The 16,005-nt window shown below is 40.3% G+C and overlaps 1 protein-coding gene across 4 annotated transcripts in view; it reads right to left on the minus strand.

Moving 5' to 3' along the window:
• Positions 1 to 16,005, minus strand: part of Cpvl (carboxypeptidase, vitellogenic like) — a 178,602-nt gene that overhangs the window by 111,988 nt on the left and 50,609 nt on the right. For all 4 annotated transcript variants that reach the window (XM_023709882.1, XM_023709881.1, XM_023709880.1 and 1 more), the window contains one exon: positions 833 to 1,018. In XM_023709882.1, coding sequence (XP_023565650.1) covers positions 833 to 1,007 — 175 coding nt within the window. In that variant the 5' untranslated portion in view covers positions 1,008 to 1,018. The remainder of the gene's footprint in view (positions 1 to 832; positions 1,019 to 16,005) is intronic.

The following is a 16,005-nucleotide window of genomic DNA, read 5'->3' on the forward strand; positions in this document are numbered from 1 at the left end:
AAGTGTCCACTGGGGACAGGTGCGTGTTGGTTTTCCAAGTAGAAATGCCACAACTCTGCCACATCAACAATCACCCAACCCTAATTCTTATGTTAGCTCAAAACTCAGACAATCTATGATGTGTAGTCTTTAAAGAGATGTGACAGGTCAGTGATGCCCCACCTATAACTGCCAAGTAGTATGTGTAAGCTAGGCCAAGCGATGCCACTCTGTTGGCTGAGACTGAGGCTCTGAAAGAATTTATGATGTCTCAGAGCATGAAGATGACACATCAGAGCTGAGCCTGGACCCCTAACCACAGATACTTGCTGTATTTGTGATACACAGATTACTCTTTCTGTACATGCCTATCTGCATATTGTAGAGGCGCCTTCAAGCCTCCTGCCTCGCCCAGCTCACAGAACTCACGTACTTCCTGCCTTTCTCTCAGTCACTCATCTCTAAGCAACTCCCCTCTTCACAAATGAATTGAACCCAGCTTTGGCCCTGAGTAGAAGCCTTTGTTCCGGTTAGCCATTGTTCTCACTGGGTTTTCCCCACAAGGACAAATGTGCCTTAGTGTCTTTATTCTCACTGTGGATTGCATCGGAAGTGGTAGACTGGAATTGCTGATTGGAATTCCAGGAACTTTCCCCTGGGATTACAAATGTGGACTCCTCTGGACTTCCATAGGGTCCAGGAGGGCTTTCTACAATATACAACATCAAATCAATATTTGAAATAAAATAAGAAAGTTAAAATATCCGAACATATTTTCACCTTTTGAGAGAACAGGTTAGAAAACACCCCAAACTGTTGAAAGTATGCCCATGGTTTTCTAACTTAAACTCACCTTCCTTGATCCTCCCAGCTTCTATATAAGGGCTAAGAAATACTGGCTCTCCCGTATCTCCTTTAGGTGGCATGGAAATCTGGGCTCTTCGGTAGAGGGACTGGAACAGCCCATCACAGGGGCTGCCTGTCAGCAGGACCATGAAAATAATCAGCTGCCACATGGTGTCAAACATTCCTTCTGAGCCTAGGATGAAAAACAGTAGTATTCACAAATGAATCCCCAAACCAATACTTCGCTGGCCCTTCTACATGCAAGAAATTCATTTATTCTCTCAAATTTTTTTTTCATTCCCTTTTCCAAGCTCTTTGAATAGGACCACAGCCAACCCAAAGGGGAATTCTTTTAGGCATTTGCAGTATAATTAAAAAACAATTTATATATTTTTAAAATGTATCCTAGAAATTAGATTCGGAAGGAGAATATAAAACCTTAAGACAAGGAGTTTATGACTGATCATCGGATGAGTTGCAGAGACCCTTCTGCCTCTATAGGCAAAGGATTAGGATCTCACTTTAGTTTATGTCCTTACCAAGGGCAATGTGAATAAAAGGTAATGAAACTCAGTGAAGGAATTACCTGCCCCTGGGAGAACAGCTTGAGTCAAGGCAAGAGGACCTCAGTAATCCATAAGCACTCCGCAGGGCAATTTAAGATGAGCAATGGATTCTGGGTATGTCCTCCATTTCTTATGAATTACCAGGTTTTACATCCAAAAACAAAGAAAGAAGAAAAGAGAGAGGATTCTCCAATTATTTCCAGGTCCCTCTGCCATGGCTTACCTATAGGTAAACTCAAGAAATCAGGCCTCAAAATATACTGGCAACCAAGGTTTCTGAAATTCTTCCAACCTGATGTTTGCTGAGAGTATTTATCAGGACTGAGGGTCATAATGGCTTAAAATAGTGTGAACTGTCATACATAAACAGATGTCTCCTTTACAATGGGCTTTTCTTTGTATTTTTAGCTGATTTAAATCTTCTAATAAGGGGCCAGGGAGATGGCTCAGTGGAATAAGCACCTCTCTGGCAAGTGCAAGGGCCTGAGTTCAATCCCTGGTTCTGCCAAAGAAAGAAAGAAAGAAAGAAAGAAAGAAAGAAAGAAAGAAAGAAAGAAAGAATCTCCTCAGAAAAGTAAACATTTTTATCATCAACATTAGTTAAGAAAAAGGACCCAAGTGAGTTTCTCTGGCAAGGGTGTAAAAGACAAGGAAACCAAGACTTGATTTCTGTTGAGGCCCCCACTACTCGATGTGCTTTTCTTCTTGTTTGTTGTTTTTTTTTATATATCTAAATATATTTAGTACAGGGTCTACAGGGTCTCATTACACAGATCAGACTCATAGTGACGCTCCTGTTTCCAGCCTCCCAAACGCTAGGATTACAGGCGCGTGCCACCACTCCCAGTCTCAATCACCTTCTCAGCGTGCCCGGGGGGTGGGGCCAGCACTGCAAGCCTGGGATTGAATCCGGGTCCCTGTGTCTGCCTAAGCATGCACTTGACTCTGCTGAGCTATCTGGCCAGCCCCTGGATATTCTTCTTTTGTCATAGCTTCCCTCACCTCTATTGCAAGGCTTCCCCCCCACAAATACTTCATCGAAATACTATTTCTTTTGATTACTCAGGGTCTTCTTCATATTCCTCCAAATTTTCCACTTGAGGCAGATGCCTCTCTGGCTTTGCCTAATCCTAACCCTGCTGAGCACAGGAAGCTCACTCCAGTGTCATCTCATCATCTCTCACCACAGCTAGCTCTTTAAGCATGATTCAAGTTCTTGGTGTTAAATTCTAAATAAAATACATTAAACAAACACTCTATTCACTCCGATTTCTGGATGCATAAAGAAATATACAATTATACAAATTTAACACTTGCTTCTGATTGTTCAGTGCTTTAAAATGCCAAGCCATTAGAACATTTAAAAAAAATACAAAATGTGTAAAAAATCTATTAACCACATGTTTATCGCAAACCAATTTGACATAATACGAAAATATTAGTTGTAGCAAATTTAAAAAGCTTTTCAGCAGCATTTCCCCATCAAGGCAAAAATGTATACTCATAACTTGATTAAATATATGACCCTCGCATCATGTCTCCCAGAATTAACTTAATAGAATTCCTCATACTTATTATAAATAAGCCCAAAGAAATGTAATGTGGAGCTAAAAAAAATGTGTTTGCCTATTATTAACTATAATAAAAAGCATAATGGATTTATAAGCTGAAATTAAGTTCCCAAGAAGCCCAAGGGTAATGGCCACAATGGCACCGTGAAGATATTTGCAAAAATTATGTGTTGCACTCATGTTTAAATACTACAGCTACTTGCAAAGAAAGCCAGAAATCAACAATCCTACTGTCTGATTCAGAAAAATAAAATGTAATGTTAAAAAAATAATGGAACAAGCTCTTCCAGTAAGAGTGCTCCCCCTCCCCCCACCCCAGGGGGAGGGATGCAGAAACAAGAAACCAGTCTTGCCTTCTATTCTCAGTCTTCCAAAGCAAACCTCCAGCGCCCTTTAATGGAAGGCATTAATATTTAAATAACCACGGTAGTCACAGCACATCCCTTCTAAAGCAGAAGTTGACTCAAAGATGTTAAAGAATGACAGAGGTAAAGCTGTTCTTGTTTTAATTGACATAAATCTAATACATCAATGTTAGAGTTGGGTCAATTTAGTAGATCTCATTAACGTTTAATCAATTCCAGTTGGAGTCAGGGTTTCACATGTAGGTGAATTAAAGCAACAACATACTTCATTTCACAGTTCTCATTTAACAGTCAGGGGCCCTTAGCTGCTCTTAGCTGTCATCCCTCCTCATGAGATTGAAAGCTATTATGAATGGAGGAGTATTTTTAACACTCTTCTCAAATGGTTTTGCTTCCCTTAAATTAGCCTGAATCTTTTTTTACTTATTAAGTACTTACTAAGCACTTTCTGAACTAATAAGCCCTATACTACATAGAGGCTATCTCCCATAGAAAAGGAAAACAAAAAAGTCTATTAACCATACACTTTATCATATCTACTTTAATATAAAAATGCTAGTGCTATTGCCAATTTGAATACATTATACTGAAGAATTGAAGCAAAATATTTCTCTTAATATATGTTTGAAAACAGCATAAAATCTAGGTGAAATCAAATAATATTAGCAGAGCCAAATTAAAGTTCAAAACTATATAATCTGCTAAAATTGTCTAATGAAGTCTTAAATATTACAGTTAGAAACTCTGTTCAATGTACAACTTTAAAATATTAAACAGATATTTATTTCACTCTTCTTTGGAGTAATGAACAACGCTATCAACTTCCAACAGTAAGAAATCAGTTATCATACATCAAAAAAGATGAAATTACAAACAGTAAGTAAAATTACTCTACTGAAATATTTAGGTAGACAGGTGTAGAAAAGCAGAATACTGGATTGTATATGTGGTATTTTCTCCTTATTTAATATTAATTATGAATTTCTAAGTTTTCTATAATAATTTTATAATTTAAAAAATTAAGTATTATGGGGTTTTGGCTTTTTCTTAAAACATATGAAGCAATTAATAGAAAGCAAAAAATGTGCTTGTTTCTTATTCCTTCTCACTACCTGGTTATGACCTCTTCTGTTTCCTAGGAGGACGGCTCTGTTTGTGCTTCTAGAATGTGTCATTCTTTCTCTAACATTCTGTGAGGACATGTCCTGGTCTTCTAAAGCCTCAAGATCTCAGCCAGAGTACATTTTTCTTTGTAACTCAAAAGCTCTGCATCAAGGTGAGTTGGTGTTATATTAAAAGTTGTGATTACATTTGCATTTCATTTGACCCAGAGTCCATAACAAGTATGCAGACAATTGGTACTAAGCAAATATTTGTTTTATTGATGGATCTAAATACCAAGCCATGCTGTTTTAGTCCTGCATGACATATTAAATGCTCATGTGGCCCAATTTCTCCACCTGACAGATTGAAAAACTGAAGCCAGAGGAGTGATTGATTTGCTGAAGACTGTACCACTGGTGAGTGGTAGGGTCAAGGCTCACAGCCAGGATTTCTACAGCTCTAAATGTACAGTTCTAAATCTAATCTGCTGTCCATTGTCCCATCGCTGGCTATTCAGATATGGACTCACTGCCTCAATAGATAATAGCAGCCTGCAAAGACCCCCTTTCACAGATTGTTGGGCAATGCAATAAAGAAATAGAAATATAGATAAGTAAATCTTTCCAAGGAAGTTTGTACTTTAGCAACACAACTATCAGTTCTGGCTCTGCCACTGCCATCCATCAGTGGACCCTGGCAAGACCCCTTCTGGGTGTCCCTGCTGGTGCAGTCCCAGCCCAAGGGTGTTGACAGCTAAATTCCTAGGAATGCTGAGAGCCAGGTCTTCAACACAGCCATTGTTAAAAAATTAAAATCTAAAACTTTACTGTGGAATGAGTTGTATTCTGAAGCAGAGGTTTTAAAAAATACTCAAAACTCATTGCTGCTAATAATTTTAGTACAATTCACTATTACCTGAGCCTGCTGTGATGGCCTGCTTTGCATTGGTCTGATTTGCTTCTGAACTTCTTTTTCTAATACTTTTCAATAATCATGTTCCTAGCTTGACATTAGCCATGGTAATAATATTTATATCACGGGAACCATCACATGTCACAGATCAGCTCCTTTTCTCCCAGAAGGCCATTTGTTCAGCACTAATCTGCAGGCACTGGCCTCCTTTTCTCTATATATGAAATGGACCGGACACCACCACCTATCAGCTCACATTCCAATCCCAACTGCCATGGCCAGCAGGAGGGACAGGAAGGGAAGCTCCTGTCCAAGCGTTGGCGGCGCATTGTGCCAAACATGACATACCAGGAACAGACACAGAAAGATCCAGGATGGCACATGTTTTACCAATGGAAAAAAGATCAGAAACTCTTAAAGGAGGAAAAGAACTGAAAGCAAACATTTAAACGAGTTTCCAAAAATAAATAAATAAATAAATAAATAAACAAGTTTCCTGTTCTCCCATTCGCTACTCCATTTCTCTATTTTTGACTGTAGCTTACTCCAGCCGAAGGAATAGTAACACTTCGTATAATAAATATCAGAGTTGTATGTAAAATAGTTATTTGGAGATCCCTTCTGTAATCTCAGCACAGTAGTAATATTTAAAAAATATAAATACACCAACAAACAACATATACTTCAATGAAATCTGTAATCATATGTACAAGAAAGTCATTCTGCTATTTGAAAGACATCCAGTTATCCCTCAAGATTATTCAAGCATATCCAAAGCATTTGAATACTGTAATAAAGGGTTATTGTGCAACCCTTAATTAAATACGAACCTCAATCCCTAATCTAGCTGTTTGCTAAAGGTTTCCATGAAAGCAAATGAGCTAAAGAACATTTTTGAGGGAGTCACTATTCTTCTACTTGAAGACATCATTTAAATTTCTAAAATTGATATTTGAAGCATTCCTTCCCCAGAGGGGACATGCATATGACACCCAAGGTTAAGGGCAACCTGTCACTGAAGTGACACTGACGCCGACACTCCTATCTCCTTCCCACAGCTCACACCTCTGGCACGAGACCCAGTGTGTAATCTCTCTAATGAATTAGCCGTCATTCTCTCTGCCACCATATCCTTGGACTCACAAGAACCAGAGACAGCATTACGTGGCTGACAGAGAATGAGGAGAATCTGGAAAAAGAGAAAATAATATAATCTGACACTATAGTAACAAGCTTTGCCTTGAAATCTCACTCCACCCAGAGGAAAATTGGAGTCAGGGTAGGGAAGGGATGGAAATAAAAGGAGACATGACACGTTCCAGAATGTTAATCACAGTGGTGAAGTAGAAAGATCATGCTCCTGGTGCAAAACATCACTGTGACGATGGTACCAGTAATAGCTACCAACTATCCAACATTTCCTATTCCTGTGCTAATTGCTTTGTATTTTCTTTTTAAATTTCTAACACAGTTATAATAATCCCATTTTGTAAATGAGGAACCGATGTTCAGAGAATTTAAGTGACTTGCTCAGGGTCACACGGATAGTAAGTGGCAGAACAAAGAAACGTGTCGTAGAGGCTCAGAACATGCCATCTCAAAATGTGACTCTGGGTAACTGAATGCTACTGTACCTGATGGAAGATGAAGCAGGAAAGGGGTGTCTCTCTCTCTCTCTCTCTCTCTCTCTCTCTCTCTCTCTCTCTCTCTCTCTCTCTCTCTCTCTCTCCCCTGACCTTCCATACCTTTCTATCCTGAGAACTGGCTGTAGAAGAATCCTGTCTTCTGTCTTCCCTTTCCTGAAAATAGAACACAAGGCTTTGGGGGGGGCGGGGAGAGGGTCATGATCTGCACCCAAAGGGCAGGCATATCCCAGAGAGAGGCCAACCAAGAAGCATGGGAACAGTACTTGATGGCTCCCCACTGCATCACTGTTAGGTCTTTGTCTTCTACTCATACTCTGTAGGACCATCCGTGAAGACACGCAGTTTGCCCTGCTTCTCTGGGTCTTTGTGTTCTGAAGGCTCCTGGGTCACTCATACTAAATGCATTTATTATGCTTTTGTCACATTAGTCTTTTTTATAGGGGTCTTAGCCATAAATTTTGCCATGAAAAAAGAAAAAAAATGACTTGCTCTTAATTACAGAAGTTAATACTGATCAGTTTCCAAAGACCATTTTTCAAAATGTGCTATGTGGGCTAGGGTTTGAAAATACTTACTATTTGCCTACAGAATTAAGTTACCATTTCTTTCTTTTAGTTTTTGTTTTCTCTCTCTTTCTTTCTTTCTTTCTTTCTTTCTTTCTTTCTTTCTTTCTTTCTTTCTTTCTTTCTTTCTTTCTTTCTTTCTTTCTTTCTCTTTCTTTAACTTTCTGCGAAGTTTTATTCCGGAGGGGCTCAGTCCTTCTTGGCAGCTGCCTTCCTCAAGGCGGCCAGCACGTTGCTCAGCTCCTCACGCTTCCTCTTGGCGTGGATGTGCGTCCCCACCCTTTTCTTGGTGAACTTGAGGGCGCGCTTGTCCTTGGAGACCTTGAGCAGCTCCATGGCGCGCTGCTCGTAGGGGGCAAAGCCGCACACCTCCCGGATCATGTCCCGCACGAACTTGGTGTGTTTGATGAGACGTCTGCAGCGGCGGCTGTGCCTCGGTTCGCTCGCATTCTTAGTCACCTTGTGGCACTCGTTGAGGCCCACGGCCATGGGATAGCGGAGGGCCATGGCTACTCTTTTTCAATGGTTGCTGTGGCGGAAGCTTTTCTGTTTTCTTTGGGTTTTTTCCCGCATAAATCAAACTCAGGACCTTGCACACGCCAGGCAGGCACTAAAGCTACTGAGCTATAGCACTGAATCCAACTCACAGTTTCTAAGAAGTTACACATAAAGTTAAAATTTTAGCTGAATATTTTACAAACCAACAATATTTCATCAGAAACATCTTTTTTCTTATACAATCTTAATATTAATTCTACGTAATGCACATTGTGACTTTTATTCTTCTAACAATCAGGCTAGAGAAACATCCATACTCTAGGCCCCCCTTGTGCGTCTTCAGCAAGGCACCTGAACAAAGAGCTGTCAGGAAGTATATCCCTGAGTAGGTGGACTGGGAATGAGCAGGAGTCAGCCTAGGAAACTGCAGAGGTCCTGGAGGGCAAACTTGTTGGGAGGTGGGAACATAATGGATGGAAAAGGGGGTGAGTGGCATACAGCTGTGTGAGAAGGGTGGGCAGGGCCAGACCTTGTTGTCCCATCAGTCTGCATATGGGCCAACAGAGGGAGACCACTAGAAAGTTCTAAGCCAGGATCAAGACTGACTGATGCATAATGTGTAATGATTGCTATAGTTGCTGCCTAGCAAATAGAATAAAGATAGAGCCATGACACCAGTTAGGAGGCTGATATATTATCCAGGAGAAATGAAAGCGGTTAGGGCCAGGGAGCATTAATACAGGTCTTGAGAAACAGCTTTATTTTGGAAGCAAATACACCACTATTTGTTAAGTGATGGACAAGAAGGTATAGTGTCTGGGGAAAGGAGAGAAGAAGCAGGGATGACTGTCTCCATCCATTTTCTGTTGCTTTAGCAAAATATCTGAGGCTGGGTAACTTACGAAGAATATAAGGTTGTTTGTTGGGCATGAAAGATGAGAGACCCAAGAGCACCTCAGAAGAGTCTGGCTGGCCCCTGGTGAGGGCCTTCTTGCTACACGGTAGTATAGTGGAGGGCATTACATGGAAGAGCCAAAGCAAGTCTGCTAGCTGAGCTCTCTCCCTTTTCTTATGGGAGTCCCATCCTCATGACCTCATCTAATCCTAATTGCTTTCCAAATACTTCACTCCAAATTACCATGCACATGAACTTGGGGATTAAATTATTCACTTTTTGGGAGAGACATTCAAGTCACAGTAAAACAAACAAAATAGTACACAGTAGAACCATTAGTTGAAATTTGGAAAGTGTTGAAATAGAAGGGAGAAGCTACAAATCTACAAATTCTACTTTAATTGTGCACTAGTCCTCCAACAGACAATTTTGAGGAGCAAGAAAAAAATCTTTCTTATGGAAGATGTTCTACCATTATTTTAAGTCAGGATTTCACACTGGGTCCTTTATAGAATACTAGCTCAGCAAGATATAAGACAAATGTTTGAGCAATTCCCGCTTAAATAAAGGTAAATGGCCTTTCACTTTACAAAGCACCCAGAGCCTTCCATCACATGCACGCCTCTAAAAATGTATGGCTAACAGTATCAGCTTCATCTACCACACCCAGAACTTTGAGTCCTACACTGGAAAGACAATATTTGGGCATGGAAATAATCTCTGAAATGAAAGCAACTAAGATGACTAACCAAAGGGCCACAAAGTCACTGGATCCTCTTTTAAGATTTTTAAAACCTAGAGTATGTAGTGTCTAAGGTGGAAAAAATGGATGAAACCCACAACAAGATTTGTTCTGGTTTTGACTCACTAAAATATCCTGCAATATTGCTTGTGTCAGCAGTTTCTGAAAGCATAATATATATATATATATATATATATATATATATATATATTTTCCACCTTCTTGCTGCATGCTGACTTCTTGTTAGAATCATCAATGTTTATTATTTCCCAATTGAAAGAAATATTTCAGTCTTTACCTTAACTGACTCTTTGAAATGTTTACACTGTTTTAACTCTGTCACATCCTTGCTTCTGCAGCCTGTGCCTTCATGGATCTTCTAGAAGTTTCTCTGTCATAGTTTCCTCTTCCTCAGTCTTTGCCTTAAATAATGGATTTCCCAGGATTCTGTCCTGGATGCACAGCTCTTCTCAGTCAGTCCACATGCTCTCCCAAGTGTCCATCACTGATGCTTTCTGTGGACACCACTCGGGTTGGTAGCGGTGCACAGGCTTTGGGCTCCTCCCTTCAGGTGCCTGTGGAATACTTTTTCCTGGCATCCCATGGCCCTACTACATTCACTTTGCCTAAGCCTTCTGCTGAGACATGGTGGGCTGAGCATATTTATTTCTCTTCCTACAGGAAATGTCTGTAAAGTTTGAGTGAAGACTTTTTCTAAAAAGATATAAACCCTACGGCCTAATAAAACATGAACAGGAACTGAGGCCGATTGAACTTCTGTTGTTGTTAGATGAAACAGTAAACAAGTGGTTTATAAGAAATAAAAGCTGAATATAAATTGAAAACAGGTGAGCTAGCTCATATTTTAGAACTGAAGAAAGGCTCAAGAATGAAAAAGTACTGGGCAGTGGAGGAGGCAAACGTATAGTGCAAGGCTAAAGGGGGAAAGATTGGTGAACATCTATGACAATGTACTAGTCCCCAGGTCGCCTCCCCCATGCTAACATCAGAGAAAGAGACTTAGTCTTTGGAAAAGATTTCCTGCAACAATTTCACCAGAGATGCTCTAGACTTGGTAATTTGAGAAAGAGCAAGGAAAGACACCCTACTGAAAATGAACAAGAAGTCTACACACTAATACACCCCAGCCCTGGAACTCTCAGCACTAAGAAAGCTGGCACCAGACACTGTCTGCCTGCATCCTCACCCTATGCAGGAGACCAGTGATTTTTCTCTACAATAACTGACTTCTCTTAGAGAAAGAATCTACAGGCATGTGGCCCTGAGTGCAATGTCCTGGCACCTTCCAATCCATTGTCAATGCTCACAGTTCCCTCCCACGCAACAAAGCTTCTGACCAGTGTAAGATGCTCACATTTACTTCAACAGACTACAAGGAGCCATGAGAAAGTGGTCAACTTGGAAGAAAATCCCAAGAAGAACTATAAGAGACAAAATAGCCTCAAGAGTAACAGCTACTTATATGGCAAAATAACTCTTTAAAAAATATATATGTATCCTTGAGGATATAATAGCAGACACTGCATTCAAGTAAACAAGATGCTGCCTTGAAAGACATTTAGAACAACCCTTGGTGAGGTCACTGTTAATTCAATGAAGTCCATAAAACTACACAAGGGTTGGCGAATACAGTAAGCTGCTTGACTCAGCACTGCGAGACACTTGCACAACCTATCTACTAACTTAAGCAAATGTATCCATTTAGACAAGTTACAGAGTAAAAAGTTTCAAGATGTGCTATGTAAAAGATGGAGAGGGTAACAAAGCTAATAATTTTTTACTATGAGATTTATAATTCTTGGCTTTTTCACATATGTATTTATTAGCGTAAATAAAAAAATAATGAACTTAAAAACTAAATATTTACTATCATCTCCTACACTTGTCTTTCCTTCTTTATTTGCTGTTTGGAAATCCTCCTTTGCAGACAAGTCCTGAAGACAGAAAAACCAAGATTTGCCTGAGTGACAAGTGCAAGGTCCTGAGTTTGATCCCTGGTACCACTACAACTCCCACAAAAAAAAAGAAAGAAAGAAACAACAGGGAGATAGTTCAGGGGCGTAAGTGCCTGCATGGAAAACCAATATTTGATCTCATCTTATTTATTTCTTGTTTCCTTCTCATAGCAACTGAATCTCCCGGTTATTTTGCAAATCCACCTCTTCCTCTCTAACCCTACTGACATGACGTAATCCAGGTCATTGTCATCACTTGTCTCAACTATTGCATATCTTCGAGCTGGTTTCCAGCCTTGACCTTAACTCCACAAAGGAGCTTTTGCATTTGGCTCCTTTGCTTCTTTCTGTCTTCTGTATTAGAGTTGATGGATTTACACCATTTTCAGAAGTGTACACAACACTGATAACCACTGCAGTAAGAAAGGGGGAGCAAGTAGAGCGGACCCTGAAGAGGACATCCTAGTCCTGCAAAATGTGCCGAGAAACTTCATGCTCCAAAGGCGAGGGACTCGTGAAGGGCATGTAGTTTTGAGAACAACAACATGGTTGTAGTAGAAGGACGGTTTAAGCTACAAAGCTAAGAAGCTTTGCCATCATTCAGAATAAAGATGATGATAACTTGAACTAGCACAAAGAAATAGGAAAAGTATAAGGTGAACAGGACAGATTGGGAAATAATAAGGCAGTAAAATTAGCAGAACCTCAGGAATAGAATCTGAAAATTCCCAGATGTGACCTACAGGACCTGGTTTGGGTAGAGGATAGCACTTTTAACTAAAATCTCTTACTATTTGATTTTTCTATGAGTTCAGCTAGCATCTGTGATGAGTGTGTGTGTGTGTGTGTGTGTGTGTGTGTGTGTGTGCGTGCACATGCACGCATACACCTGAAAGAGAGGACAAAGAATTTCCAAGGTGTGGTTAAAACACCATGAATCTTTAAAATTAAAAAAAAAAATGATTATAATGAAAGACACATCACCGTTAGTCTCCCTCTGAATATTCCCCTTTGACTTCCAATACTCAGCATTCTTCTTGCCACTTTCTGAAGCAGTTCTGGAAGTCATTTTTCTTGAGTATCTTTATTTGTGCTGTCAAGGCTGCCTCAGTGTCCTGAATTGATTCAAAATGTTTACCATTCCTGGTCGTTTTGACTTTGGGGAAAATCTAGAAGTCACTGCCAGATGGAGTGACTAAGGTAGATGAGGACATTCTTTAACGTTTTGACAAACCTGCTTTTTAATGGATAGCATTTGGGAGCTACAGTCACTGTAGTTTTGATCAAGCCTCTTAAAGACATTCACAAAACACAACTTTCAGAAAGTGGCAAGAGTGATGGCCTAAGTGCATTTAAAGCAAATGGGAGGGCTGGGGAGACAGCTCAGTGGTCTAAGTGCCTACCTGGTAAGCACAAGGGCCCAGGCTCAATTCCAGGTACTGCATGCCATGCTGGCCCCAGAACCTGTGGTATGCTGTGCCCCTTTGAAACCAGATGTGGTGGTGCATGCCTGTAATCCCAGAACTGGGGAGGCTGAGACAGGAGGATCACTATGGGTCTGAACTGTGTAGCAAGACCCTGTACCAAAGAAAGAAAGAAAGAAAGAAAGAAAGAAAGAAAGAAAGAAAGAAAGAAAGAAAGAAAGCAAGCAAACAGGAGTATTTTGAGGGAGATTAATGGCAATGTGTCTTTTATTGTAATTTTTAAAAACTGTAAACGTTCATCATATAGTTTGATCACTGCACATAGGTCCCTGAGAATATGAAGCTCAACCTTGCTGCTAACTAGACTGAGATGTGCCCAACAGAACAGTATTTTTATACACCCAAGCAAGACCACACTGCAGAATGACTGGACACCCTTTCTTCCAATTATTTTGTTTTCCTACCAGTAACATAACTTTGTCCATCCACCCTAAAAAGAGATGGCTGAGAAAGTCAGTGGCTGAACTATCCCAGAAACTGGGTTCACTGTTCCTTGTTCCCTCTCTTGAGTTCTTCATGGCAAACCAAAACTTTTAGAAGCTTCCTCTTAGTTTCTTAGCCCATTTGATGTGGACCTTTTTTCTGCACATAAGGAAAGAAGGCTTGTCATTACAAGTGTACTCTTATTACACTTGTTCAGTGGATTTAAACATCCTACCTGAAAGATATCCTGAGAAAAAGAGATATTAAGGAGAATGCAAAGCAGATAATAAAACTGAGGGTAGTTGTGGCCCTCCATAGTATTCTGAGCCATGCAGGAAAACCTTGTGCAAAATTCCTGCATGTGCACAGGTAGAAGTCCCAGCCTTTTACTGTGTCAACAGGTGCACTGTGGACAAGGCAACTTTCATCTCCCTCTGGACTTTCATCCCTTCACTTGTAAATTCCAAGAATTAGATGGTCCCTTGGAATTCCCATGATTCTCTTCAAGGTTACCATTTCTAGGATTTTAAACCACAGCCAACAAAATCAGGAAAACAATTGCTACAGTCACTATTGATGCAGAGCACTTTCCTATAAGAAAGAACTACCATATCTGAACTCACACATTTTGTCAATGTTTGTCAAGCCAAAGAACTTTTATTGGTCTATGCCACAAAACTGGTTTCAACTATAGATTGAAAAAGAAAACTTATGAACAAATTCTCAAATCAGTAGTTTCCAGCAAGTTTTCTCTGAATATGAACTCTAGGTTTGGCAGACACCAAATTTGGGTACACAATGCACTGTAGGAAAAGTCACGACTTCACACTGAGTGTGGCCGTCTGCCAATTCAAGAAATTCCTGGGTCACCCTGACATAGGAGGGTCAATGTTAATTTTCCAAACACCCCAATACTTAGAGAGAAAAATGAACAATAAAACTATTTTGATTGCTGATTTTTAGTAATATTCTTCATCAAGAAATCCAGGCAGGAATATTATTCATTGTCATAATTAGTTTTGGCTGCTGCTCTCCCCTTGTGTCAAGTGCAACCTCTACAAGAGAGGCCCTTGGGAGGCCTCAGAGAGGCTTCAGAATAGCTTTGTCTTTCATTGTCTACATTTCTCGCTGCTTAACATAGGTGCTGAGGTCCTTTTCTCCAGCTAAGTTTTCTTTTGCAACTTTCTTATCCTCTCTCAGCACTAAATAACTGCATCTCTTAGTCCATTTTTCATGTAAATAGTTTTGTTCTCTTTAACAATTCATAGATGTTCCGGGCATATACTACCGGATGAGCCAATTTGCCAAAACTTAGGGGAGAGTCAAAGATAAGAAAGAGATGGCACCTGTCTTCAGAGAAGCCTCATTCTAGGAAAGAAGACAGACACATGCAGGAAAACAAGTAACTTCAGGCAGATGGGGGTATGCACTGCAGAAGTACGGTGACTTAGCTCTGTAACCCACAAAGCTAAATACTGCAGTTATTAAATTCTCATTGCCTCACTGACCCCACTTGCAATGAAGTCCTGTTGATTAGTGTGACCATGGACACTTGCAAACTCAGGATAGAAGGATTGAAGATGAACAGCACATTCTGTAGGGCTACCACAGTCAGTTGAGGTGACCTCACTGTCATCTCCATCTCCTCCTCCAAAGGCTCCCAATGGAAGGAAAACAAATAAAAGCAAAGAGATGCAAGTGGAATGATGGCAGCAGGAAGACAATTGGCAGGCTTAAACAAACAATAGGAAAGAACCTCTCTAGATTTTACCCTTTAAGAAAAACTCAGCAGAGAATTGAAGGCAAGATCGTAAGAACTAATGAAGTAATGCTAAGACCAAGGGCCATCAACCAGGAAGGTATTCACATGAGTTTTAATGGGTGGCATTTTGAGAAAGGCTGGCACTTTGTGCAGAGTTCATGAAGTGGGATGAAAACCCAACAGGAGGAGAGAGCAGACACCCACCAGTGATAACCAATTGTACAATTTTGCTTTGGGTTTCTCTGCTAGACAATCTCCCAAACCAGAGCAGTCACAGTAAGAAACCCATGTATGCAAACTCCTAACAGTGCTTGGCACACAGAGTCTGGGAAAGCGATGTAGTCCAGGGGGAAGAACACGAAGGATGCTTCACGTGTGGCTTCTGCCACTTCAGAACCCTATATCTGGAGAAAGTACTTGCATCCAGAATGGAGCCACCCTAGCTTTCACTGTTATAGAGATGCAGTATATGAGATTATATTTATTTATACAAACACATGTTGGGCACTGCAGAGAGACAAAAGACAGTCCTAGCAATGGTCCCTGGCAACAGAGCAAGTGTTAAATAAATCTACTTTCTCTTGCCTTGCCAGTGGTAATTATAATAAAGTCAGTTTATAGAGCTGAATATTCACTTATTCACCATGTAGGGCAGGTACTAAAATATTACAGT

This window comes from Octodon degus, unplaced genomic scaffold (genome assembly GCF_000260255.1).
Source record: "Octodon degus isolate 3935 unplaced genomic scaffold, OctDeg1.0 scaffold00015, whole genome shotgun sequence".
In the NCBI taxonomy this organism is placed as follows: Eukaryota; Metazoa; Chordata; class Mammalia; order Rodentia; family Octodontidae; genus Octodon; species Octodon degus.